This window comes from Anoplophora glabripennis, unplaced genomic scaffold (assembly GCF_000390285.2).
Source record: "Anoplophora glabripennis isolate ALB-LARVAE unplaced genomic scaffold, Agla_2.0 scaffold221, whole genome shotgun sequence".
NCBI classification, from domain to species: Eukaryota; Metazoa; Arthropoda; class Insecta; order Coleoptera; family Cerambycidae; genus Anoplophora; species Anoplophora glabripennis.
Window position 1 is genome coordinate 220,533 of NW_019416984.1, and position 27,667 is coordinate 248,199.

The 27,667-nt window shown below is 31.7% G+C and overlaps 4 protein-coding genes across 7 annotated transcripts; all 4 read left to right on the top strand.

The window, feature by feature from the left end:
• The first annotated feature begins 1,155 nt into the window (after window positions 1–1,155).
• On the top strand, window positions 1,156–14,431 carry LOC108905765 (protein FAM13A). Its single transcript, XM_018708775.2, has 5 exons — window positions 1,156–1,354; window positions 3,916–4,215; window positions 9,555–10,756; window positions 10,812–11,027; window positions 12,525–14,431. Exons 3-5 carry the CDS (start codon window positions 9,563–9,565, stop codon window positions 12,918–12,920), a joined length of 1,806 nt encoding a protein of 601 aa, XP_018564291.1. The 5' UTR covers window positions 1,156–1,354; window positions 3,916–4,215; window positions 9,555–9,562; the 3' UTR covers window positions 12,921–14,431.
• A 3,829-nt stretch (window positions 14,432–18,260) lies between these two features.
• Window positions 18,261–19,764, top strand: LOC108905768 (sorting nexin-21). 2 transcript variants are annotated; one of them, XM_018708782.2, is made up of 3 exons: window positions 18,261–18,378; window positions 18,497–18,945; window positions 19,054–19,764. In XM_018708782.2, the coding sequence occupies exons 1-3, from the start codon at window positions 18,363–18,365 to the stop codon at window positions 19,378–19,380; spliced, it is 792 nt and encodes a 263-aa protein (XP_018564298.1). In that variant the 5' UTR covers window positions 18,261–18,362; the 3' UTR covers window positions 19,381–19,764. The 2 variants fall into 2 exon arrangements, with proteins under 2 accessions (XP_018564298.1, XP_018564297.1); XM_018708781.2 differs by having other exon boundaries at window positions 18,267–18,441.
• A 464-nt stretch (window positions 19,765–20,228) lies between these two features.
• On the top strand, window positions 20,229–22,532 carry LOC108905767 (S-formylglutathione hydrolase). Of its 3 annotated transcripts, none has more exons than XM_018708778.1 (6): window positions 20,455–20,522; window positions 20,585–20,791; window positions 20,930–21,135; window positions 21,190–21,429; window positions 21,492–21,714; window positions 22,245–22,532. In XM_018708778.1, the coding sequence occupies exons 3-6, from the start codon at window positions 20,930–20,932 to the stop codon at window positions 22,425–22,427; spliced, it is 852 nt and encodes a 283-aa protein (XP_018564294.1). In that variant the 5' UTR covers window positions 20,455–20,522; window positions 20,585–20,791; the 3' UTR covers window positions 22,428–22,532. The 3 variants fall into 3 exon arrangements, with proteins under 3 accessions (XP_018564296.1, XP_018564294.1, XP_018564295.1); XM_018708779.1 differs by having other exon boundaries at window positions 20,504–20,522; window positions 20,719–20,791; XM_018708780.1 differs by lacking the exons at window positions 20,455–20,522; window positions 20,585–20,791 and adding an exon at window positions 20,229–20,298.
• A 317-nt stretch (window positions 22,533–22,849) lies between these two features.
• LOC108905766 (S-formylglutathione hydrolase) lies at window positions 22,850–26,310 on the top strand. Its single transcript, XM_018708777.1, has 4 exons — window positions 22,850–23,179; window positions 25,339–25,575; window positions 25,641–25,860; window positions 25,911–26,310. The coding sequence occupies exons 1-4, from the start codon at window positions 22,962–22,964 to the stop codon at window positions 26,094–26,096; spliced, it is 861 nt and encodes a 286-aa protein (XP_018564293.1). The 5' UTR covers window positions 22,850–22,961; the 3' UTR covers window positions 26,097–26,310.
• The last annotated feature ends 1,357 nt before the right edge of the window (window positions 26,311–27,667 follow it).

A 27,667-nucleotide genomic window follows, 5' to 3' on the forward strand; every position in this document is an offset into this window, starting at 1 on the left:
ATTATTATTGGTGTGATTAATATTCTCTGTTGAACCTTCTGTGAAACAAGATAGTTATAACATAATTAAAGTATCATTCAATGTAAAAGATAAGCACAATGTCGGAGTGTGTGCAGATTTATACATATGATAGGTAATAATATCCTATGCAGTTATGATACAACTCTAGCCGTTGTTCTTGAGTAATATAGTATTTAATATATTTTTTATGAAGTGCATATATGAAAATTTAATTTTTTATTATATAATAAATATTCAGATATACCTAGAAAATTATGAAAAATAATTCATATGTAATTGAAAATTTCAAAAGTACCGTATTTGTTAGTTCATATTTCATTTCAAAATTTAATGTAAAGTTATGTGCGTTTCTAATTTGAAATTTTAGAACTGACCTGGTAATGTAATATAGTACCCCCTCGTATCTAAGACTTCAAAATGGCGAACTCCTTTATTAACAAGTTTGCGCATCTTGACGCTCATTCTCCCTACTCCGTAACTCTGGGCAAACCGCAAACCTAACCTAACATAATACGAATTGAAAACGGCACACGAGAAATAAATAAATTTGGGCTGTTACGCTCGGTCTGCGCAAGTCACGAACATAAATTTTTTCTAGACTTGTGTTATAAACATGCTACCACAACTTTTTTTTCTGTTTATGTCTGGTTGTACATATAACAAAGGCAAATGAACTAACGCTTGCTATAATGATGGGGCGTGAGAGCAAAATTTAAGTAATGCCGAATTTAAGTTCCATAAGATAAACAAAAGCAAAGGGGTTGTTCGTCTGTTACGTTTCCTAGATCGAAAGGGAATGTTTCGAGTAATGTTTCAAACTCTCTTCAATTGGAATGTTTCGGCTATGTTTCACTAAGTAACTTTTCAAGTGCTACATTTCTGTAATGAAACAGCAACGTTTCTAGTTATTGTTTCAAATGTGTAGTAAAACAGGTCATTTGCAACGTTTCATTTACGTTTCGTGTTTAGTGGGTGTGTAAATCGTTTGAATTTTAAAATTTTAATAGAACATTTATGAAGCCGGTTCTGCATTCATCAAAACAGTTGCACGACTTCCTTCGACGGCAAGGCAAGGCAATAAAAATTAAAAATAATACTCCACTCCAGTTCCAGTACCCTCACCGAGAATAGAGAACTGCGCCAGTGTACCAACTACCAATGCGTACGCGCGTGATTCCAGGCTCATTCTCCGTTTTATCATTACACTCCTAGCGATCGATACGCCATATACGCCAGTCGCCAGTTCCAACTAGTTGACATCCACTTCCGAAATAAAAGCCACGCATCGTCGTCGGTAAATATTTTCATTGGATATTCACAGATATGTGTATCGGTGAGTACATATCAGTTTGAAACTATTCCTTTCAAAGAATTTATGGGTATGATGACAACATTAAGAAATACCTACATAGATTACCTTTTGTAGAGATAGGTATTTAAATTTTCCATTACCACGCTTAGTTTACTGACGGTACCAGCCAGTGTCGACCCCCTGTCGACATATTATGCCTGCATTACGAGAAATTCTTAAAAATCTTTAGGAAAGAATGAATCACTATTTTACGATGAAATGAGAGATAAGGATTTATTGCAGTAGATTTAGAAAAATAAATTATCCCCTTTTTTGTTGCATTAAAGTTGATTTCCATAATCTAAAAACATTTTATTTCTAATTGACTTGAAAAAAATCTAGATATTTTATTTTTGTTTATCATTGTCTTGTTTTAAATAAAATCGATCAGACTATTGCTGGAGGATGTTGCAAACCTGATTAAACTCTTGCTAGCTTATGGTTTATTCCACTAATAGTAATTACCTATTGAGATATATCCTTAGTACCTACCATACATTGTAAGTCACAAGTAGGTAAATTCGTGTTTTGTTAATTACTAATAATGGTTATACAAACTATCATGGGCGCTCACAGAAAAATGTCGCAATAGGATCCAAAATGGAAAACGTATACGTACATATCTATATGATAGTTATGTATCGTAAACAATATTTTCAGAGTGCATTTAGTTTGACGAAGATGTTAGAAATCATAAAAATAATTTCAATGTGTCAAAAAAACTTGAGATGTACATACATACTTATAATAAAAAGAATTATGTGTCTGAAGAAAGGGACTAACGAGTACAATCTCCACCCACACAAACTTTTTAAATATTTGATTTTAAAAATTTGAATTCAAACCGTATGCTATTGTTGTCAACGTGTTCAAGTAATTCTTCTTTGCCTCCCTATTAGTACATAAAAGGACTGGTATTATATTTAATGGAACTTCCTATTAATAGACTGCGCAGTTAAAGAGTTTAGCATGTCAGAGCTATATCTGCCAAAATTGTTTTAGTTTTATATTTTTTTAAATTTGCATTTAAATAATGAATTCGTACAAAAATAAAACAGTACACCCACAGGACAAGTTTTTAGCGTAGTCTTAATTTTCTGTTAATATCTTAAGGCGAGAAACATTTCATAAATAGGTATCTAAGAAAACGAAAAATTCTAAATACAAAACCCGTCTATCCTTATCAGCGTGTGTGAAATGTCTTATTTCAATTAAATATTACTCTAAAAAGTTGAATGTAATAAAGTGGACTGAAAGTAAGTGATGTCTTGAATATAATGTGTTCTTTACTTTTTTAGGTTTTATAATACTGTTTGTGTTATTCGTTATATTTGTTATTGTGACTCAATACAATTTTAATAAATCAAATAGGTAAATAATTTAACTTCTAAATAAATTTTGCAACTGTTATTACAATAATTACTTATGTACTGGAAAAACTAGACTTATTAGTATTTTTTGCACAGTTTTACCTACTCCAGTGTTTTAAAAGACATACCGAAAAACAGATGTAGATCATTCGCACTACTTATTTGACGTAAAAATGCGAAATATTTTGTAGTTGAGTAAGGTTTGGATTTTTTTTGTAAGTTACTTATAGTATATCTTAGTCGCCTCATCACCGGGGACACTAATTAAATATTTTTTTATTGCTTAGTACTTTATCAATTATTTGAAAAGGCTTATTTGATGATGCTATCCGTCTTGCTACTCAACTTTGTTTCTTTGATGGCACGCAAACTCGCTGAACCACACTGAAGCCCGCCTTCTAAACGAAACGGGGGTACCGTCTCACCCGGCGATGACACGGCTTAGATTCCAAAAATTGAATTTGCTATTATTTTTCAGTAGTAAAAGCTTATATATTTACTTTCATTAACTTACTTTTCAGAAAAATGGATCACAAAGGAACAATATCAAAATAAAATTTAAACATTTTCTGTTTATCTAAAATTACTGTTTCTCTCGCTGTGACGTCAACTTGTATACATGCACAATCGAGACATAAACAAAATACACAGAAAACGATTTGACATCATCATGATTCATGACAGCTTTGATACTTTATAATTTGAGGTTAATATCACAAATCTAGTAGATCTGTTATTTATTATTATATAGTGAGCGAGGCAGTAATATCTGATAAATACCTATATTGTAACTTTCCATACTCTTCATGTTAATTTAAATTATAATAAGCAAAAATAACACAAAAAAACAATCGGTCACCAGCACAACAAAAACAAATAGTAAATGGTAAATGACAGAAAATGTGACTGTTCCAGCAATGTCAGAATAGCCAACTTCATTTGTTATACCAACTTAAATTTAAAGCGTAATGCGCAAGCGACATAGTTGACGTCACAACGCCTTATAGAAAAGGACGGAAAATGTTCATATTTTAAAGTTGTTTATCCCAGTTAATATTAGTACATATTTTGAAACATGCTGAATTCAAATAAAAAAATATATATTCTGTGAAACAACCCTATTATACTACAACGATTTGAGATATTTCTTTCTGATTTTGACGTACTTTTTAGGTTTCTGAAGAGTCGACGTTCCAAAGAGCAAGTAAAGCGTAGAGTGTGGTGGAGTCAGCCACATGCTAAAATTTCGGCTGGTATCAACACACTTCCTAAAGCAGCCATAGATTTGCGATGTGTCGTGATAGAGATATGAACCCTTTGTTTTCAACATCATAGTCATCTCTAGCAAAATCGTCGATATTTTTGTCCTAACCATACATATTTTCGCCCTGTGTATATTTTAAAGTAGTTAGCTGTTTTAAATTTTGTAATCGTTAAGACAAACGTGCCCTGTGCCGCTAGAATATCCCAAAGGTAACTATGTGTTATTCAAATAAAAAATCTTGAAGTCTTCCGCATCATAATATTTAGATTATACTTGTATGTATAAAAGATTAGCAGTGAAGACTTCCAGTGTTTTTTATTTTTTAATTTTTGTTTCTTTTTATCGTAAGTCGCTTTCCAGTTGTGGGTATAATAAACTCGACACAGCTGACGAGAATTCGAGTTTGCGCCAGTTGTGATCGAGTTTAAAGAACAAGTTCGCGGAACTTGCGAAATTGAGGCAACGTGCGCGCTCTGTGAATAAAAACAACGGCCAATAAACCTCACCGGACTACTTATGCTGTATGTTGGAAGGCGTTTTGTTAGACACTTTTTTTTAAAGACCTAGCGAACACCTTATTATTTATTTTCATTTAGCCAATATGCAGGGCGTGATTATATAATTTGTAATCAAGTACACGAATGTGCATTATATCAAAGTTATGTAATAAAAAGTATGGTAAAAATTTCCAAATATTAAAAATACGAGCTAAATTCTTACTATAAAAATATATAAAAATTAAACCAAACATTATTTATATAATTGTAATAACATTTGATGCTTTTAAGGGAAAAAATGTATGTATTTGTTTTCATCGTTCCATTGCATTATGTATAAAAATCATATTGGCCAAATGAATCTTTCCTTATCAAAACATTCTTCATTTGGATTTGTCGCGTAACATCAAATATTAAATATATTCGCTCATTTGTCACGGGTTGTGCTGCTAAACTTCAAGTCGTGGGTGATCGATAAAGTTTCCACAACGACGGCTTAAAATAATTATTTTGAAGAATATTGACGAGCCACCAGCAACCAAATACAGGGTGTAATTTTGAGTGTGGGTCATATTTATACAGAGGCTTCCTTTGACCTTTAGAAAAACGTATCTAATAGTTTATTTTTTCAAATTCCGTCGTAAAAACTGATTTTTTTTATCCTTTTTTTTTTTATTAATTTTCATACCCTGGAATAGCTAGTGTAACCTCAAATAATGGCCCGTTAGTGGCAGCTCATGCACAGTTCCACACCATTGCGCGTGTTACTTTTGTTGAGTGGGTGTTCGCCACAAACAGTACTTAGAACCTAGCAAAATACTCAAGCAGTAATCAATAATGATAAATGAAATAAATAGTATGTTGATGGCTTCCAGCCTTCCAACAATGAAAAACATTCAAATTCACAGTTAGATGTAACTGTTTCCAAATGCACTGTAGGTTGCCTACAATTCATGTATTTGTCATACATGAATATTACAGTAGCGGCGTACACAAGTAATATTAAAGTGCATTTTAAAAAACTAATTATAACTCGACTATTTTATATGATTAAAAATAAAAGAATTTCAGATTCGTATTCAGGGGAACACGTACTATAACCCCTAAAAAACTGACCCCACTTAAAGTTACACCCTATATTGTGCGCTGTGCTTATAAGTTATAACACACCACCCAGGAATATGCACAAGTACGCACATTCTAAAGTTTTACTACTAGTCCAATTACTCAGGGTTTTTACCTTCGAATTCTTTATAACTGAACGGATTGACGTGAAATTTTGACTGAATCCCACCCTTTCTTGGGGGTGGAAATTTTTACGCCCAAAATAACCACAGGAATTGATAGAGGAGTCAATTTTAAGTAACAAATGTTATTTTAAGTTTTTTAGATAATTCAATATTTGCCGAGTAATTCGTCATTGAAAATGTTGATTTTTTACTGAAAAAGTACTTGTTTTCGGACAGTTTTTTGCAAATAACTCTGAAACCATTGGATTTAACGAAAAAGTTGTAATGAACAAAAAGAAAGGTAATAAAAAAACAAATCTAATGGCATTATTTTGTTTGTCTCTAATTGCAATATAAACCGAGTTACGGATTTTTAAACATTATTACTTATATGTCAGCTAAAAACTAAATTGGAACCAGTTAACGTTAAATAACGCCAAAACCATAAATATTAGGTAAAAAACTATTTGAACCTTTTTTAAAATGCTTTGAAAAACCTTTAAAATGAGCTGTTTTAAAAGTTTAGAATAAAAATTAACGGAAATATGATCGAAATAACATGATAGTCTAATTTTTTTAAGAAAAAAATAATAAACAAATCAGTGCCTTTGGCGACAGAATTAAAATTAAATGCAGTCCATTTACAGATTTCTTCATTTGTGTTCTAAGAATATGTCCTGGGTCTTTGGCTCACTTACAAAGCATGATTTGGAAAAAAAAATTCATTTTCGAAAATATTAATTTTTCAAATTTTTTTAAAAAATTCGATTTTTTCGCTGTAACTTAAAAATTAAAGGGTGTACGAAAAAATACAGGAGTAAAAATATTTAGCTTGATTTTTGCTGAAGATTTTGCTTTATTTTTATTCCTCTAAAATTAATATTAATCGAGATATCGCCATTTTAAGTTATCATATGAATGAGAGAACCACCCTCTTCGAGCCCTTTAAACCCTTCAAACTTGAAAATGAAGGGCTTAAAAAAGATCAACTCAACAGTTCACGTAGCCCTTATATTTCTCTGCAAAATGAGCCTTTGTGCGATTAAAAATCTTAAAAAGTAAGAGTTATCGTCAAAAAAATAAACCTACCTATAGGTGATAATTTTAAGAAAATTTAGGTCAAAGAATTTTGAAGCATTTAGATCTTTTTTGTATATATACGTATTTAGTATGTGTATATTCGAATAAACCAGTATTATATTATAATACACACTATACTACACATACGCACACACACACCCTCACACACACACATATACAGGCTGTTACAAATTCGCTTCTCACTACAGGGATCTCGAAAACGGTAAGAGATACGAACTAGCTTAAATGGGGGCAAAGTTGTGTAATCAGGGGACCAACATTATGCCTCTAAAAAATTAGTTTTCGAAATATTTGAAAAAAGAAACGAAATTTTGGAAATCCGTTTTTGTTTCATTTCAGCTTTGTTTGAGGTGATATTGAAAAAAGAAGAACACTTTCTCATGGCCACTTTTGCCCTCTGTCGAATGGCATAATCAATTTTTATATGTAACGTTTCGTCTCTCCAGGACCATCATCAACTTCATTTTTTTAAATACGACCTTGTAAATTTTATTACATTTTTTGCAAGCCTTCATGACCCCCAATACTGTACTGCCTCAGCCGAAACCAGATTCAGACGTTTTGTCTCGGAAAAATTCATCTTCAGTGTATTCGTTCCAAATTTATCTAATTTTTTTATTTAGATTTCTTTGTTTATTGAATTATCGTACACTCTTAAGTGTCGTTAGACCCTGTGAAATCTATTTAGTTATTTAAAGTATTAATTAATAAGGGTTGAAAAGTTGAAATTAATTTAAAATTATTTTATAAGGGAATAAATGTTTATTTAATACGAATGCACATTTAAAATGTTTCTACTCTTTCAATAATATTTTTTCATTTTATTTTCGAAAGAAGGGTTTCAAGGGTTGAAAAGTGGCAATCGATAAAAAAGATTTTTTAATCAAGAAATCAATTTTAATTTGATAAAAATGCATTTCAAGTTGAAAAAAAATTTTTTAAAATCCAAAGGTTTTTTTTAAAGGTTTTTCTGGGTTGAAAATTTGGGATACATTAAGTTTCATGTTAGACAGCACATGAAATTACTGATACTGCATAAATAAAAAAGATTTGATTACATAAAACGCTTAAATTTGTATTTTTTCTTTTTTTTTCAATAAGGGGTGGTTTTCACCCCTTAAGAACAAAAACCACACTTAGTGCATATATAAGTTTTGAAGTGGGGGGTACGGTGAGCCTAATTCTAAATTTTGAGAAAAATCGATGCAGTTATAAAAAATTCTGAGGTAATACTATATTTTCAGTTACAATAACTGGGCTATACCATCGTGATAAAATAATTATGGACTTAATTCGGACACATAGTATTAATTCATCATTAATTGAATTATCATTCCTCAACAAATTAAAACAATTAGGTACAATTTGTATACTTGCAATCTTCAAAATTTTGTAAATTTTAATTTTTCGTTTCAACTACCTTTAATTAAAATCATCAATCAAAAATCAAGTCATTGGTCAAGAACGTTAATTTATTTGCACATTAATATTTTATTGGGCGGATATTTACATTGTCATATCTATCTATAATATAAATACATGAGTCATTTAATAATGATAATAAAAATAACAATAATAAATGTTTATTAATAGAATGTACTCTCACATGAGAATTACCTACTTTTATAAGATAATATTTATTCAGGTAGTGTTTAAAATGCACAGGATAAAAGAGGACAGACGATAATACGTGTGTCCACAGCATTAAACTTTGGTTAAGGAACACATAAAAAATCATTCCTTTTCCAACATTTAATATGAACAGGGTGTCTACATATCGTCAACTAAGTAAATGACGGTTCTCTGAGATTAAAAAGTAATTTTTTGCTGCGTATTTCTTATATAGTAGGTGAAGATATCATAAAATTTTATTTAGAAAAGTTAAGTCACAATTAAAATTATTATCCACATAGAAAGTCTGAAGATAAGGTCTACTTTGATATTTTTTTATTTAATAAATCATTGGATTGTCAAAATAAAATCGATTGCCATGAAATGTGGGACATTAAAATAAATTTTACTTTTAAAGAACGTCTAATTATTTTTTTCCTTTATATCTCTTATAACTGATAAGGTCTAATTAATATTAAAAGAAATTTAAATATATTATAGATTATGTTTGAATTTAGCAATCATTTCCCAAAATGTGTTTCTGGTAAAAAAAATTTTTCTTTGCCGCCAGTAGTTAAGACATATGGACACCCTATACATATTAAATGCTGGAAAAGGATTGGACATTTATATGTTTCTTAACTGGCACAGTGTATTATCGAGTTCCAAGGATAAAATCAACTGCTACTAATAATTTCTTAATATATGTTGGCCTAGTTAAAACTAAATTCTACTACAATTGAACAGGAACAAAATATTTTGACAAAAATTAATTTTTTTCATAAAATGAAAAATAAGAAAGTGTGCACTCTTTTCAGCTGTATTCGTGGGCGCACAGTATATCTGAATGTGAAAGTAATTTGTTTTTAGGAAAAAAAATAATACATTAATTGTTTGTTATGCTTGTTTTTGAATTTTTTTTCTTACTAAGTCGGGTCAACTAAAATGGCCGTAGAACTCATTTTATCCATCTTTCAGGTTTTCCATTTAGTGCAATTTTTGGATTAAAAAGATAAGTTATAAATATTACAAGGTGCTGTGCTACCCATTGCTTTGTTTCAATGTCTCTGTTAGTTTTTTTTACATTTAAAAATTACAAATTATTTTCAGTTGGAAGAATGAAAGGGCCAACCAGGAAGGAGGAGAATGTCTCAAAATTGGCACCCCGTATAGATTACGAAATGAAAATAGGAAAGATGAAACGCATTGCATCAGCTTCGTTCACAAGCAAAACCCAAACAATTCCCACAACTTATGATGAGGCCAAAGCTTCATGCAAGGCTCGGAAGAGAAAAGAACGCCAAGAAAGCATCAGTTCTCTGTGTCAAGATAGAAAAGTCATTAGATCAAATTCCGAGGAGCGACCTGCCCAGAAAAAGCATATCGAAAACAAAAACAACATAAGAAGAGTGTCAAGTAGTGAAGATCTTCAAAAATCTACATCCATAGAAAAAATTAACGTATCGCCAAAAAGATCTGTTCCAAGTGAGAAAATATTGGCCTATGAAGATCATGAGTATGAGAGGAGGAGATGTCACGAACGATTTGCTAGACCATTAATGTTGAAAAAGAAGCATCCTAACAAGAGATTGAAAATTAGATGTATATCCCGCACTAAATTCAAGCCAGAACTGCCTAATGACAACAAAGAATATAAGAAAATAAGTACACCGCAAGGCACTTATTCAAGTGAGTGTGAAACTACAAACAAAGAAGAATCGAGTGGAGTACGCTTTCTCCAATTGCACGAAGAAGAAAGGGAGCGTTCGCCAAGTCCAACAACCCTTGTATCCCCTGTGCTGGATTTGACAACTCTACACGAACAAGTCGATTGTTCTGAGCCTCTACTTTCTCACACTACCAGACAGATCAATGAAAATACAGAAACATTGCCTAGTATTTCCATAGCTTCGAACCGCCTACTATCTTCTCCCAGAAATTCGATTATAGCAACGCATAGGATTTACCTAGATCCAGATGTACCCCAAATGACGTCATCTCTCGATAAAACTCCTCAAAATCCCGTAGACGAGAGACTACAAAGATTGTCAAAGCAAATTAATAGTCTAAAGAAGAAAATCAAGAAATATGAAATTGAATTCGAGTCTAACTATGGATTCAAACCGTCACACGTAGAGAAAATGAATGATAAAGCCATGAAAAAATTTTACACCGATCTCGGTAAACTAAGAAAAGAACAGAAACAGATGAATGAAGTGTCCAAGAATTGTTTATTAATTAGTGGAAACGAAACTGAGCCCGAGAAAACAGATGTGATTAATTTGAAAGATACCATCCACGAAATCGATAAGGTAAATTAACATACTCGTATCTCAAATAATATTAATTTTTTTCTCCCCTTTTTAGAGGCTAGCTATGAAGAGAGACTCGGCTAATAGAAGTTACAATATAGAAGAAATGACATCGGAGCAATTGCTAGAAGAAAAAGTTGCCATTCAGAAAGCGCTACTCTATTTAGAATCTATACATGGCCGACCGAACAGTAAGGAAGATCGGGATATAGTTAGACCATTCTATGATAGGTACAGGGTGTTGAAAAGGATGGTTACCAAAATATCCATGGTAATTTATTTTTTTTTAAGTTTATGTAAACAAATAATATTTTTAATTGTAAATGGTATATCTCACAGATTGTTTCGCTGCCAGGCCAGTTTCAGAATTCACTCATAATACGTTTACGTTAACTATCCATAGTATTTACCTCTGTGTGTTCTCTGAATACTTGCTCATTGTTTTGTGGTGTTGCCATAACCTCTTAATATCACTAACTATTGCAGATAATCTCCAATAGTGTCGTCCCTATTATCATGTAGAGGCGTATGTGCATATTATAAAACAAAAATAACATTGCAATGTTGCATGATGACTGGTTCATAAAAACAGTAACGATAAGTTTATTCTTCTGTATGTGGCAAGAATCTTTAGAATTCCTGATATTCTGGTATTTTTACAACTGGGAATCTCTCCCTGACGCAGTGAAACTAAATTCATTTTTTGGATTTAGCCAGAAAAAATTAAACAACTTTGCAAAATTTACGGTTTTTCTGGATATCTCCGGAACTACCCGGAATTTTAAAACTTTCTAAACAGCATATTGTTACGTATAAAAAACATACTGTATATCTATGAATTCATCAAACTTTAAAAAAAAATAAGTACACTAATCGATCCTACGAAAAAAAAAAAAATATTATTTACTTTATTTATTCACTATTCAACTTATGTTTATAGCAATACTGTATAAAAATAATTTTGGGTCAAACAATGAGATTTTTTTTTGTATTTTTTCCGTACAATTGAATGGTGTAATCAGTTTTTGATTTTTTTTTAAATTTAAACAAATTATAAACAATTACTGAAAAATTCATTGCAGCAAGTCATTTTTTACTTTTTTGCATTTTTGAGTATGTTTTTGAACTGTGATTACAAATTTTTTTATTTCACCAAAAAATATATGTCAAAACGAAAAAAATTATTACCGGCAGAACTCTGTACAATGATTTTTTTTTTTTAAATTGAGTTATTTAAGACAGAGAAAGGTATACTTTCACCAAGTTTCGTCAAAATTAAATTATTTTTGCGGAAATGAGAAATAAAAAACGAAAAATCAGAAAAAAATCTGTTTTTCGCATTTTTCTCGGAAATTTTGAGGTTATATTAAAAAATGACTACTACAAAAGTTGTAGAATTTTGCATGATCTACAACTTTTACTTTTTGGTCTGACGTCAACTTTCACCAGAAATCCCAATGATATAATTTTTCATAACTTTTCAACCCCCCAAATTCAACCCTCCGCCGCCCCTGCGCACGCATTTATTTATTTTTTTTTTTCGTTTATTATAAGCCCCTTTACCATTTCCACTTATAAAAGTCCAGGTAACAATTTTCTTTTTTTTCCCCTCTAAATGAGTTATGATTGATCGGTATACGCGCCTATGTGATAAGAGGGACGGTATAGTGTAAATTTTAAATCATATGTGCAAATCGCAATATCTAATGTTTGCTGTTACTAGCATTCAACTTTAAGAGATATGTGATATTGTGTTTCCCTATTTCAGTCAAGTACATCTGGTAATGAGTTAGCCACGATTCACGAGAATGAAGCTATGAATTTTGTAACCCCCACTTCATCGTCGCAATCGAATGACACAGAATCCGAGAAGACCACAGTATTGCCTTCTATCAGTACTGACAGCAGCGACACAGACACCTCCATAGGGGAAAACCTCCATTCGCTGTCCAGGACAGAACTTTTCCAACAACTTAAAACTGTTACAGAAGAGAAGAAAGAACTGAGGAGAAAAATAAAGGAGTTTGAGATGGAGACGCAGTTGAAGACTGGTAGGATGATACAGAAAGAAGATAAGGCTCCTATGGATGGTGTTTATGCAGCCTACAAAAAAACGAAAGCAAAAGTGCGATTATTGGAAGCATTAGTTGGAAAACAGAATTAGAATGTCCTGTTACTTTTTTTTAAATATATTGAGAAAGGAATATTGTGTGGTTTATAGGTAGAGAATAACTAAGATATATGTAGTAAAGAAGGAGAGATTCACCTACAATCTTGCGGAGACAAGTGTCACAGCAAGGAGTTGGGAACGTAGTGCCCTGTCGAGTCTTCAGAATTAACTCCCAAAAATGATAGTTATTTATATGCTGCCCTAAGGGAGGTATTCGAGAAACTTTGTATATTAATTCTATGATTAATTTCAAGCAAAAATTATTCTATTCCCTTTTCCTGAATCTTGAAACATTGGTGTTTGAATGTGCCAGGCCGTATGGGGTAGTTGCTAATGAGTCAAAAAATAAAAACGATCAACGGTCAATGATAGCAATTAACAAACTGACAATCAATTTTTTTCTAATCCCAGCAAAATTGATAATTATTAAATTACCTAGCCCTTTAGTCGCTACAATGTACTTTAATGTTTAGCAACTACCCATACGATCTGGCAACTTCAAACCATCCCAATATTTCAAGAACCATTGGGAATTCGGGAAACGTGAATAATATCAGTTTTCCTTAAAATTAGTCATAGAATTCAAATATGAAGTATCTCGGATACCTCGGTGGCCACCCTGTATATCGGTCATTCTCTATTTAAAGATCTATAAAGGTGTCTAATGTCAAGAAATTTCATTCATATAGAGACAAAAAGGTAGAAGTTAAAAATATAAATAAAATTCTAAAATGGTTCTTATAATCTCACTTAATCTAATAAAAATACTTGCGTAACTATTTAGAAGAAATATCTCTTTTATAACCCAATCTAATCAAGATGTAAGTAACAAAATCATTATTTTTATGTCCATACTGTATATGCATATTTCATGTTGAATGGTGGCAGCTGATGAAATAATCATGTGATGGATACAAACAAATGTTATTTTTTCATTTCTCACAAATTTAATTTTTTCAATACTTATTCGAACTTTCAAAAAAATTTCTGCCGTTGATTTTTTTTTACATTAACATTCTATTTTTTAAACATCCATAATGCATATAGACAACTTTATATGAAAATACTGAAGAAAAAAAATTACTGCTAGTATCTAGTAGATGATTATGAAATAAAACACATACTTGCAGCCATTTTCTAGGCTTCACGGTCAGCAATCCCTAATTTAATTTATGTCGTGCAAAGTTCCCAAATTGTGTGAATCACGTTTTGTTATTGAAATATGACCATTTTAGTTTTCACCAGCCGCCACTGACATTTACTTAATAATCTCATAATTTTACATTTTTTTATTTAAAATTATCCTTAAAGACGATCATTTTTGTTTTTAGGAATGAGAGTAAGAAACAACAAATATATAATATCTAGCGTATTATGGTATTGAAACTATCAAAATATATATTATTGAGAGCATTAGGATATGATTGTATGAACATAAAATAAGCTTGTACTAAATAAATGCTTATATTGATTTTATTAAATGTTATTAATTGATTGTAAAATTTTAGAGGAGAACTTTTGATAAGTAAACCTAGTTATGGAAATAGTTTACTAAGTGATCACTGTAAATAATTTGTTACCTATAACTGATTTAAATTCTCTCTTGATTGTGACATTTTGTATAGATAATTTTTTTTTTCACTTTTCTACTCTTTTTATACTTTACTTTAAAATTCTGAAATCTCTTTAATATGAATATTTAATATTTTTCAGAAAAAAGAGAGGTAGGTACATGGTTTATTGAAAAATATGTACCGTATGAAAGGCTTGCTCATAATGTTGAATTACCGTACTTTTTAAAGTTTATAGTATATATTTAGGAATGTTTACTGTTACTTATTTTTGGGTGATAATTTGATAAAATATCTGTAAATAAAACTTTGCAGCTACAGCAAATGATATGATTTTTCAAATAAAAAAGTGACATACCTAAATATGGAAGTAACACGAAACATAAAAGAAGCTTGTCAGATGTGTTTTAAATAGTGCTTGGAATACATAATCAGCATAATCGGAGAATACTCCCAAAATAAAATTTTTTTGGAACAAAATTTATATACTACAAAATAATTTTCATCCTAAGAATAAATGTTAATTATTGTTTTTGTTGAGGCTGCCTCTCTCTTGGTAACGATTACCGTATGTGTAAAAATAAAGTATACATTATTGTATGAAATTGAAGTATACTTACATTATAAAGTTCTAAGTGTGATTTTGTTGATAATATTATTTATCCTATGTAACAATTACGTCATTTTATAAACGTATTCGTTCAAAGTGTTAATGTATTTAAATCATAATTATTGTTTGGCAACTATAAGTAGATATATTACAACAGGAGCAGACATTGTGTTATAGATAATAAAAATGTATATTCCTTATAAATATTATTTGTTTTATTCAATACCTATAGGTATATGATAGAGTTTCGGAAGGGGTGATTCAGATTTAATCTGGATAACTTCGGGAATCGAACAGGTTAAAATAATGTTCAATCATGATATAAACTTATTTCTTAAATCGTATCGTTTCGGAGATAGAGGTCATAGGAACTTTTTCCCCTCTTCTTAGCACTAAAAATACTTTTGAAATAATACTTTTAAACTGACTTGTTTTTCATGGGTTGCTGTATCGTTAAATGAAATTTACGCGGCTAGGGCGCTACAGTGTTACGGATTTCATTGAATATCTCAGAAACCAGGCCAAATATCGAAAAAAAAAACGAGACAAAAAAGTTAATGTAATTTATTTATTTAATTAATTTTTTTGAAGTTTTTAAATTAGAAGGGGGTAGCACACAAAATACACTTCTAAGAGGGGTAGGTGGTTCAAACTAATATGAAGCTTATGTAAGATCATAAGGAGTGTTTGTGTTCCGAATTTCACTTCAATCGGATGGGTGCATGGTTCAAAAGTTGAGGGAAAAGCGGGAAAAAAAATTCTATTTCAACGCCCTCTATCTTCGAAACAATGCTATTTAGGAAATAAGTTTATATCATGAATGAATATTGTTTTAACCTGTTCTATCGATTCTTGAAGTTATCTAGATTAAACCTGAATCACCCTGTACTATAATGAATGCTAATGAAATCTAATTCTTTGAAAAAAGGTGTCATGTCATAAAATGTCACAGGGAAATATTGTAGCTGTAGTCTTTGATACCTAACCTGTATCTCAAAAACAAACAATAAGTCCACAGTAAAATATAGTCTTATTTTTTTATGTTCTCAGATCCTGAAATTACGGTACCTTTTCCAAAATACTCTTTATACTATATTGGATTTTCTTGCAAATAGCTTCATATCACTCGGTATTTTTTTAATCAAAATAATAGTTTTCCAATATAGAGAAATTCAGAAAATAAGTTAAGTATATGTGAAAATTGAATGACATTCATGCATAAAAAAAGTTGACTATCATTAACGAAATTGTTAGTTTATGTTATAGATTATAGTAGGAACCAAAGATATTTATAATACCTACATAAACATCCTCGAGGAAGTATTTGAAAGTTTAAAGCTCGATTTAGCTTTTAGTATTTGCAGTTACAAAGTTATTCATGCAAACAAGGAAAACACAGGGGTACGCCGTTATTTTTGGCGGGAAACGTGGCTTGGACAATTTGGGACCGAGGGGAACTATTCCTCTTTGTCACACAAACAACGGAATTAGTACAAAGATTTCGAAATTGGACACTCCACAAATTCATGAAAAAAGAAAGCTTACCATTGAATATTGAACTTCAACCAACGTGTCTAACTCCCTCGAAGAATGCCAGTGCCACGGTCCGTCCGTGTGCCAATGCCACATTCACTTCACTCGCGAAACGCGGAATTGATAAGTCTACAACTGATTCCTCAGAAGATTAAATCCACCCGGGATCTCCATTGGATATTCCGGTACGTGGTCTAAAATCTAGGTCTCCTCTTCCAAGAAAGCAGAGATACTCGTAACTCACCAATCAACGGATATTAACGAATTTACTCACTAAGTTGACCACGGCAATCGGGCAATCAACATAACTCCGATTAGTCATTTAGGTATAGTCACTATCATCACTAACACTCATCACTATACCATTGTGGATGTTCTATTAGGCTGTATTTATGAAGCACTGAAATGAAAATATTATATTAGACTTTAAAAAACACAACTATTTTCTTTAGCATCTTTAGTATACTGAAGAGTGAAGACTCAAGAGTATACTCTTATAAAAAATCTCACGAAACATCAAGAAGTCTGGCAACTAACCCGGAAATTGTTTACTTATTTTTTACAATTTCTGTCGGCTATAAGTAAGATAGTTAAAAATCAAGTCTTCTTATTATTCCGTACGTTTTATATATTGTTTTATGTACTTACCTAAAGAAGGAAACTTTTCGGTTCTCTTCTCCAACTTGTTCACTTCTACTATTTATATACAATGTTGTATAAATACACTTGATAAAATAAATAATTATTGAAATCCCAGCGATGAGTACATACACGTTAAAGTTGACCGAAATGACTGAGTGACCGCCGGGCTTCTGCCAGGCTAACAGTAGCAACTAGAGATGTGTTGCAATTAATGCAATTAAAGATGTGTTGCGATTGAATAATTATTATTTTCAGATCATTTCGAGCATAGCGTCTAGCAAATTTGTATTAGAAATACATAAAAGTGATGGCGAAGAATTAATTAGACCATTATTAGTTTCGTCCTGTTCTCAAGATTTTGGTACGGATAAAATTGAGGCTGTGGCTTAAACAACTGGTAAAGCGTAATAAATTGTAAGTTATACTTTTTTATCCCCCATTTAGTTTATAGCCGCATATTCTGTAATCGCTTGTTAGAAATTTAATTTATTTTTGGTTGGTGCTGACCCTCTTGCGGTATTTCTTTATACCATAATTAAATTATGTATCTTGTTCTGTGTTTAGTTCAATGGTACGTTTTTCATCCAAACCGTTTTGATCTTGACGGTGTCACCGCGTGACGTTATTCCATGGCTAGAAATTGGCCTCAACGATTTGGAATCGAGGGGGATTATCCCTCTTTATCCTGCCTCATCTCGTGTAGGCCTGGACAGCTTTCGTAGGTGGGCCCCATCCGTCGTCTACCCCGATCGCAAATGCGGCCGGTGTAAGCGCTTTGTGGGACCTGGACCTCCTTTTGTCCTGGCTGGGCCCCGCCGGCTAGGGCCCTTTCTTCTGGCGCTCTTCTTGCTTCGCCGGCTCTTCTGTCACCGTGTATCAAGTCGGTTTACTGATGCACAATTGGATGTTGATGGTCACGTGGTTACAACGGATCCGTAATCACGCATACATGTGGATCCAGGCTAATAGACTGCATAGCATAAAGGAAGTAAACAAAAAAGGGAGAACGCTCGATTACAGAAGTAGGGTGACAAAAATAGTAAATAAACAAAAAGTAAACAGTGATGCATAACAATCGTAATGACTCAGATTTTGGGTGAGAGATTTTCTTTGTGCTAATAATTAAGTCAAAATTATTTTATTATGTCCGATGTTGCTGGTGAGGATTATTAGCTTAATAACTGATTTGATTATTAAATGTTCTTATATTCCAGGAAGCGATAAACAAGGTCTAGTCTTTGAAATCATATCGGCCAGAATTTCGGAAGAGATTGAAGAAAGGAAACATGTGATATACACTTTACAGGTCCGTTTTATTTCTGGCAATGACGATTTGAGTCCTTCCGTAATAGAAAGGAGATACACTCACTTTTTAAACCTCTACAATGATTTAAGGAAAGAGCAACCTCAACTGATGGCTAGTATTGCATTCCCCAAGAAAGTTCTGTTAGGCAACTTTGACAATGAACTAATTTCTACTAGAAGTACAGGGTTTGAATCGCTTTTGAAGCATATCACTATGGAGAGTAAGTTGAGGAGCTCCAACTCACTACTGAAGTTTTTACAGGAAGTTGAATTACTCAAAGCCAAGGATTTATTGGATAAAAAGGATCATGACCTCGCTTATCCTATTTTAGAAAATAATTTCAAATTACTAAATAAGGTAAATAATAATTATATAGTAGGTACCCTGGTTTTATTATATTTTAAATGTTGAAATTATGAACTTATTTTGTGTTCAGCAGTATACTAATTTGTATAATTTTGCCAGGTATTCACAGATAGATCTCCCGCAGTATTACTAGCCTTATGTCGGCTACTAGCTTGTACCCTGTCTATTCCAGGGATGCCCCATTCTCTGAAATGGGCAGATTTGACCTTGCATAGGTACGAAGGAGTCAGCGATAGTGATTTATTGCAACTGTATGTGCCGTTATTGCAGACCTGTGCTAGGGTTTGGTGGCAAAATGGTAGGAATAAAGATGAACTCGAGCAGAGGCTCGCGACTCTTCAGAAACAAGGCGTTAAAGTTGGTGAATCTATGTCGCTTATGGATGCAGTGAACTCGGTAGAAGAAAAAATTTTTCCACTAAATTAACGGTTTATTTTTAAAAAGCAGTCATTTCAATCTTTATTAAAAATGTCAATTAAAATATAGGACGTTTTCTGGAGTTTTAATTGATATGGGTAAAAATCAACTGATTTTAACTTGATAGTTTAAAAGAAAATGTCAATTTTCTAATGAATAATACACAGTTTAGCAAGTAAGTTTAATATTTACACTTGGTAGGTTTGGTTTGTGATATCTTTATACTCGGACACATGTATTAGCACACCATATTTTCTAGTGCTCTGCAGTGATATGTACGTAGTATTAAGTACATATTTTTGTGTTTAATCGAACCTATTTATTGTTAATTTATTGTTTGTACATGTACAAAAATTTGTCTGCATTATTATAAAATAAAATGCTTTATCATCACTTACGAATCGATTTTTTTTAATACCTTATTAGTAACTTGTAAATTAAAAGGTTAAATACAGTCACAAAATCCCATTTTAATTGTTTTTATTAATGCAAATGCACGACTGAATAGTGCAATCCAAAAAAGTTAAAGTACCTGTTGTAAAGTTGTGGACTATAAAAGGTTTCAGCGCTAAAATTATTTGAGAGTAAAAATAAGGCAGAAAAATTAAAAATGAAGACTGCAGTAGTTCAGTTCTATCAGCGATATTGGAATAATTTATTGAAAATTACAATTCGTTAAACTATGTCACCTGTAGATACATCTCAAAAGGTTGTTTCTCGTCCGTTACTGTACGTAGTAGTTAATTAGGTATTTATTTAGGACCTACAATGTACAATACAAAAGTTTATGTTTCCAATGCCAACGTATTAAATAATTGGGCGCCATTGCTTTATTACAAAAAAAAAATGTTCACCAAGGTCAGAAATAATTTAAGGAAATAGTATAATATTGATTATTTCGCGAGGGTAGTTAATGGTAGCCCATAGGTAAAAAATATGTTTAATTTTAAACAATTGATAGTTTTAAATTTCAAAATATTAATTTAAAAAAATCAAATCTATTGCCTCATCTGGTTGCCTTGACTTCTGAAATAAATATACAAATTGCAAATGCCCCCGACCATAGATTAGAAACCTTTACTTGACAATCTTGATATTCTTGATTAGTGTAAAGTAATGGTTTTATAAGCTATGGTGGCGTGTATCTAATGGTATAAAATAAATAAATAAATTTATTTCGTTTTTATTTGAAATAGAATATTATTATTTTTAGTAAGACTACATCGCAGATCGCACTACGGAATTTTTTGACTTTGTAACCTAACCTTATCTTTTGGATCTCGCTTTTCTAAAATATATGAACAGTTTTTAGTTTATAAGTATTTAATTCATTGCTGGTTTTATCAGTTTAAGGCCGGCCTTGTAATTTGTTATAACGTTCCTAGCTTAATTTTTGCAAATCATCTGAAGACAAGTAAAGGTAAGAAGTAAACAGGTAGATAGGTAATATACCTAATAATTAATATTTATTATGTAAATATAATCAATTTTATCTGTATAGGCATTTTATTGGACAAAATAAAATGTATTAAATATATCTATTATCCAAAACTTACAGATGGCTTTAAAGGAGGTATCATCAAATAAATCGTTTGGAGGCTGGCAAAAAGTGTATTCTCATAATTCTACAGAGCTAGGATGTTCTATGAAATTTGGAATTTATCTACCTCCTCAAGCAGAAGAAAAGAAGCTTCCAGTAATCTATTGGCTTTCTGGACTTACTTGCACAGAAGCTAATTTCATTGAAAAAGCTGGGGCTCAAAGGTATAAAATAGATATAGAGTAGTATTAGATATATTGTTGGTTTTCTCGTTGAAGATATGCTGCTGAACATGGGGTGATTATTGTCAATCCAGACACTTCTCCAAGAGACTTAAACATTCTCGGTGATTCTGATGCCTATGATTTTGGTGTTGGTGCTGGGTTTTATATAAATGCCACACAAGATCCGTGGAAAAAAAATTATAGAATGTACAATTATGTAACGATTGAACTACCCAGCATTATAAACAGTAATTTTGGAATTTCTGAAAATAAACAGTCCATAATGGGACACAGGTAAATTAGCAATACATATTTGAAAAAAAAATTAAGGCTAAATTTTCAATTATTTTGTTTAGTATGGGAGGTCACGGCGCACTGATATGTGCCTTAAAAAATCCGGGATTGTATAAATCAGTTTCTGCTTTTGCTCCAATTTGCAACCCATCAGAATGTCCCTGGGGAATTAAAGCCTTTACGGGTTATTTGGGTCCTAGGGAAACCAGTTTTTGGTCTGATTGGGATGCTACAGAATTGGTAAAAAAGTATAATGGGCCGCCTATAGAACTATTGATAGATCAGGTAAGCTAATTGTATTTAACTTTTAATGAATCCTATTTGTCATAATATCCCTAGCGGATTTTGAATATTTTGTCATATAACTCTAGAATTTTCTTGCTGTTAGTTAATGTCTATTTCAATTTTAAATTAAATGCTTAATCAATAAATTTTTAATGCATTATGCAATTTTATGCAGAATGGAATAGAAAATAAAGTAATCTAAAGCATTCTTGATTACATGTGTGTATGTTTGAAAAGGATAACATTTTTTCCTCATTATCAATTCCGTGCGCATAAAATTTGACCTAATATTAAAGCGTCGTCATTCCGATTCATTATAGATAACACTATAAAGAAGCTTACTTATATATATTTACTAACTATCCAGGGAGGCATTGTATATCTCCAGAATGCAACGCTCAATTGAATTTCCTTATGAATTTCTCTTGAAGAATTCTTGAATAAATCACATTTAACTCTTCCAATATCTCTAAAGATGACGAAATTACAGTCGAATCTTAACTTTTAACTTGTCTGGGACCTGATTCTAGGGTCTGGAAGACAACTTCCTCTCTCAAAAACAACTTCTACCTGAAAACCTAATCGAGGCGTGCAAAGCTGTAGGAGTTCCTGCCATCCTCAAAAAGAGAGAAGGTTACAATCACAGCTACTTTTACATTGCCAGTTTCATCGGTGAACATATTAAATATCATGCTGAGGCACTACTTAAATAGATTAATGGTTGCACTGAAATGGTTTTAAATTTTATGATATTCGTCATTACATTTGTTGATTGTGTAACATGCTTAATTTAATAAAGCTTTAAATTATTCATATCATTTTAAGGTTAATTGATCTATGCCTTGGGGAATCAGTATTATTATTGGAACTTACCATTTGGTTCTACTCTTTAAAACAATAAAATAAATCGATTAGTAAATGTACTTCGAAATTGCACCTCTTTCCGCAACTTTTAAAATTTGTAGTAGTCTCTCTTATTTTTAAAAAATTTGCGTACAAATTTTAAAACAATTTGCCCATTATACGTAAATGACATAACACTTTTTTTTTTTTTATTGGAAATTTTATATACAAAACTTCTTGCTATACCTATTACTGTGTCAATGGCCATTGTAGATAACCCTTTGACTTATATGATAAAACTATTTCATTACAATAGAGGTCTTGGTTCTGTAGAGAGCAAGGAACAATCCAATTTAGTATTTTAACGACCAGAAAATAAATTTGGTGATTGAAACTGCAAAAAAATGGGTAAAAATACAGTTTTAACTGAACATCAGTCTCATAGAAGTTTCGAGGGTTTTCAAAAAGTCTATTCTCATGAGTCTAATGTGTTGGGGTGCACAATGAAGTTTGGGGTTTACTTACCACCCCAGGCAGAGAATCAGAAACTGCCCGTTCTCTATTTTTTATCAGGGTTAAGTGCTACCGAGCAGAACTTTATTATAAAATCCGGAGCTCAGAGGTAAGATTATTTTACTAAAATTTTCAACATGTACTTGTTCACTCTCACAAAAATATTACACTAAAACATTTATTTTCCATAAAAACTATAAAATCATATGTTTATGCGAAATTGTCTTGTATTATAAGTACGGTCAGATATAAAAATATTAGTTAAAAAATAATTATTCAAAACAATTTGTTTTTCAATACCGTATCTGTTAATGTTAAAGGTCGACCAATTAGATGATAATTTTCTTAGTTATTCTATATATATATATATATATTCATTAATGTGTACTAATTTTTATTACTGCTTTTCCTGCATAAAAGTTTCAAAATATGTATTCAAAATTTAGAATTTCTAAAATTTTCCATTTGGTTTTTTTAAGCCTTACTTGGCTGTATTTAATTATCCACTGTAACTCTGTTGTTTGCATCCAAACAGAAAAATTCTTCAAACTCATTAAATATCTTGTAATTTGTGAGATATTACAATAACATTTATTTTAAAATAAAATTCAACATGACATCCATATGAAATGAAGTTATTTTCTCGAAAATGTTTAAAAAATGACAGTGAAAAAAAAATAAAAAATACACCAGATTAATTGAAGATCTTTTTCATTTGAATTATAACACATAGTTACAACTACATTTTAAAAAGAGCAACTTTCGAATTGAAACGAAGAAGTCATATTTTTTGATGAAATTAAATTCTGCTACTTCATCTCTGTACTGATAATCAAATTGCTTCACCCTGTATATAAGTATAATACTTAAAACTTGACACCAAGAAAAATGTTTTTTATAATTTTTACTTGTCTGAATATTAAATAAATACAACCTAAAAGACTGGTCAATTTTTTATTTAGAATAAACTGATATTATTCTAATCGGTTGAAATTAAAAATTACGTTTTATTTTTCAAAATATATGGAGACTAATTAGCCATATTCTAATAACTTTTATTTATTTTGACTAAAGTTAAATTTCTATATTGAAATAATGTCAATAACAAAAAAAATAGAAAAATGTTGGTTTTCTATTTTTTTTATGGTGGTTCTTTAATTCTTAACTTGAGCTTTTTACAATATATTTTAATTAGCTTGCCTTTGTCGATATTATTAATGAATTAAATATTAACACCTATAATACAGTTCCTAATAATTTTCCGAAAGAGTAATATTTGATGATTACTATGTAATATTCTTAATTAAAGCTAAACTCACTAAAAGTTGCACATATTTTTTGAAAATTCTATTTTAATTTAGTTATAAAATAATGTTATTTTCTCCCAAACGTAAAATCTTGTATATAGTAAAATTGCCCTTAGACAAGTAAAAATTATTAGAAAAAGTTTTTTGTTCGCTTTTTTCATCATTAATTTGTACTATTATTAAGTACTTGTACAAACTTTAAACTAATTTTAAGATAAATAGTTCATATGATCGTGGGTCTGCAATAACTTGGTTCTTGAAATACAGAGCGTTCAAAAAAAATTTGTGTTTCAGCAATTATTGTAAATGTTATTAACTTATTTGTGGAAGTAGTTTAGTCTTAGTCTCGTAAATGGTCTCAGTTTGTCACATCGCAATACAATCAATAAAAGACACATTTTTTCACTTGTACAATTCATCTTACAAAATGCAGGTTTAACTTTAAACCCGTTTTTTTACAAAACGGCTGCTTTCAGTGACAAATACTAAGAGTACCCTTTGTACATAAAATTGAATGGAGAATGGGTATGTTTAGTCAAACATGACATACAGTGTGACACGAAAAGTTATAGTTATTTAAATCCAGGTACAACACTGTAAGTGGCGCCCTCTAACATTAAACAAAAAACTAAGTAAATATATGAGTTTCTCATCATCAATACTCCCATTTTCTCGAATTTCGTCAAATTTCCATTTTATTGAAAAATTTTTTTTTGACGTTCTGTATCAAGAACTAATTCGTTGCGGACCCATATTCATATGAACTTTTTATCTTAAAGTTAGGCAAAGATTCACTTTTTAAAGATTGTACGAGTACTTAATAAAGACCCTGTGTAAGAGTGAAAACATGTAGAACTTGGTTAAGTCGAAATTGAGTTTGTTCGACATGTCACATTTTTTTTACTTGATTAAAGTGTACTTATCATTATCTTTATAATATATCTTAAAAATTTATGTTTAGGTTTGCTGCAGAGTACGGCATAATTCTAATAAATCCAGATACCTCCCCACGCGGAGACCACATCCCCGATGATCCAGATTCATGGGATTTTGCCATTGGTGCTGGGTTTTTTGTAAATGCAACGCAAGAACCGTGGAAGAAAAATTTTAAGATGTACGATTATTTTCTGCATGAATTCCAGGAGGTTGTAAAAACTAACTTTCCAGTTAATGGAGAAATATCTGTTATGGGGCACAGGTAAGAACAAAAAAAAATCTGAAAGGGTAAAAATTAATCCTTTAACGAACCACTTATTGTTTTAGTATGGGAGGCCATGGAGCACTTATCACCGCCTTAAAAAACCCAGGATTTTACAAATCCGTGTCCGTATTTAGCCCCATAGCGAATCCTTCATATGGTCCTTGGGGAATTAAGGCCTTTACGGGGTATTTTGGTCCTAAAAGTGAGGAATGGAACAACTGGGATGCCACGGAATTAGTGAAGAAATATAATGGGCCTCCGTTTGAGGTTTTAATTGATCAGGTATAGTTGCAATCATCTGTGATAATTTTTTAACAACATACATTTCCTAGGGCACAGGAGATCATTATTATGACGAGGGTGAAATTCTCTTTGAGAATTTTGTAGAAGCCGCAAAGAAAAACGGTCGGGTCAGTACCATAGTAAAACTGAGAAAGGGGTATGACCACGGATTCTATTACGTTTCCACGTTCATGGGTGAACACATTAAATACCATTTGGACCACTTCACCAAATAAGAGACGAAATTGTCGTTGATCACTTTTGTGACTTTTACCCTCGATTGCAATCAGTCAGATTTAAGCATAAAAATATTCGATGGTAGTGACTTTTATAAAACTAGGTAATAAGATTTTATAAGTGCTGCCATTTATTATCTTCATTACTAAGTTTCACTGGTTTTTTAACTATATTACAGACAAAGGAAAAAAATATAATAAAAATCAAATGTGACGCAGATTTTTCTTTTTATAAGTATTCACCATCTAAACTCTTCATTCATAAATTTGTTTGTTGAACTATATTGTACAGGGTGTAACACTGAATGGGAGAGGTATGTATACCAACACTACCTCTGACATTTAGAAACACATGTAAGTTTATTTTTTTGCTGTGGAAACTGAATTTTCTATAACCTTTTTTTGTAATCCTCATATCCCCTGGAACAGGCTAGTGTAACCTATAGTCCAAGCATTCTGTCATGGCCTAATGTTAAATTTGCAGAAATTATTACATGGACAAAAAAAATATGACCGTATAGAAAATTAAATTTTAAATTGAGTTTCTTGTTCTTTAAACTCGATCCAAAATGGCGAACATGGTTCAAAAAAATCGCAAAGTTGCTAAAACGGTTTTTCTAAAATAACTAAAAAAATAAAGCACGGATTGAAAAATTTTAAATGAGAAAGTTGTAGGTTTTAAAAAGATCTATCGATTGATTTTTTGTAAGTATCGATTGCTTTGTTACTTTTCGAGATATATATCGAAAAAACCGTTAAAAATCTTCTCTTTTCTCTTCTTCTATAACTCGTTTACATTTACGTTCCCATACTTGCTATTTACTGCAAGCATAGCCTGCTGCAAGCCAAAAAAGTACATTTTTGAAAAATTTAAAAATACGCGCCATTAGTCCATGGCTAGAAATTGGCCTCAATGATTTGGGATCGAGGGGGATTATCCCTCTTTATCCTGCCTCATCTCGTGTAGGCCTGGACAGCCTTCTTAGGTGGGCCCCATCCGTCGTCTACCCCGACCGCAAATGCGGCCGGTGTAGGCGCTTTGTGGGACCTCCTTTTGTCCTGGCTGGGCCCCGCCGGCTAGGGCCCTTTCTTCTGGCGCTCTTCTTGTTTCGCCGGCTCGTCTGTGTAAACCCCCGGGGGTGGTGTCATATTTATGTGTGGTATGGTTGGGTAGGGCAGTGCGGCTATGCAGCCTGGGATGCGCTTTGCTAAGGTGGCCTTTAGGCTAGCACGGGAGGGGAGGGGTAAGGAGGGTATGTGTATGTGTGTGTGTGTCGTTGTCTTCGTTTCTTGATCCTGGCTGTCTCTGAAACAGAAAAGGTTAGCGGGCAGGGGGGGAATTTAAAAATATTAATTATTTTTCGATCTTTTTAAAACCTACTACTTTCTCATTTAATTTTTCAATCGGTGCTATATTTTTTCAGTTATTTTAGTAAAACCGTATTTTGCAACTTTGCGATTTTTTTAACCATGTTCGCCATTTTGGATCGAGTGTAAAGAACAAGAAACTCAATTTAAAATTTAATTTCCTATACGGTCATATTTTGTTTGTCCGGGTAATAATTTCTGTA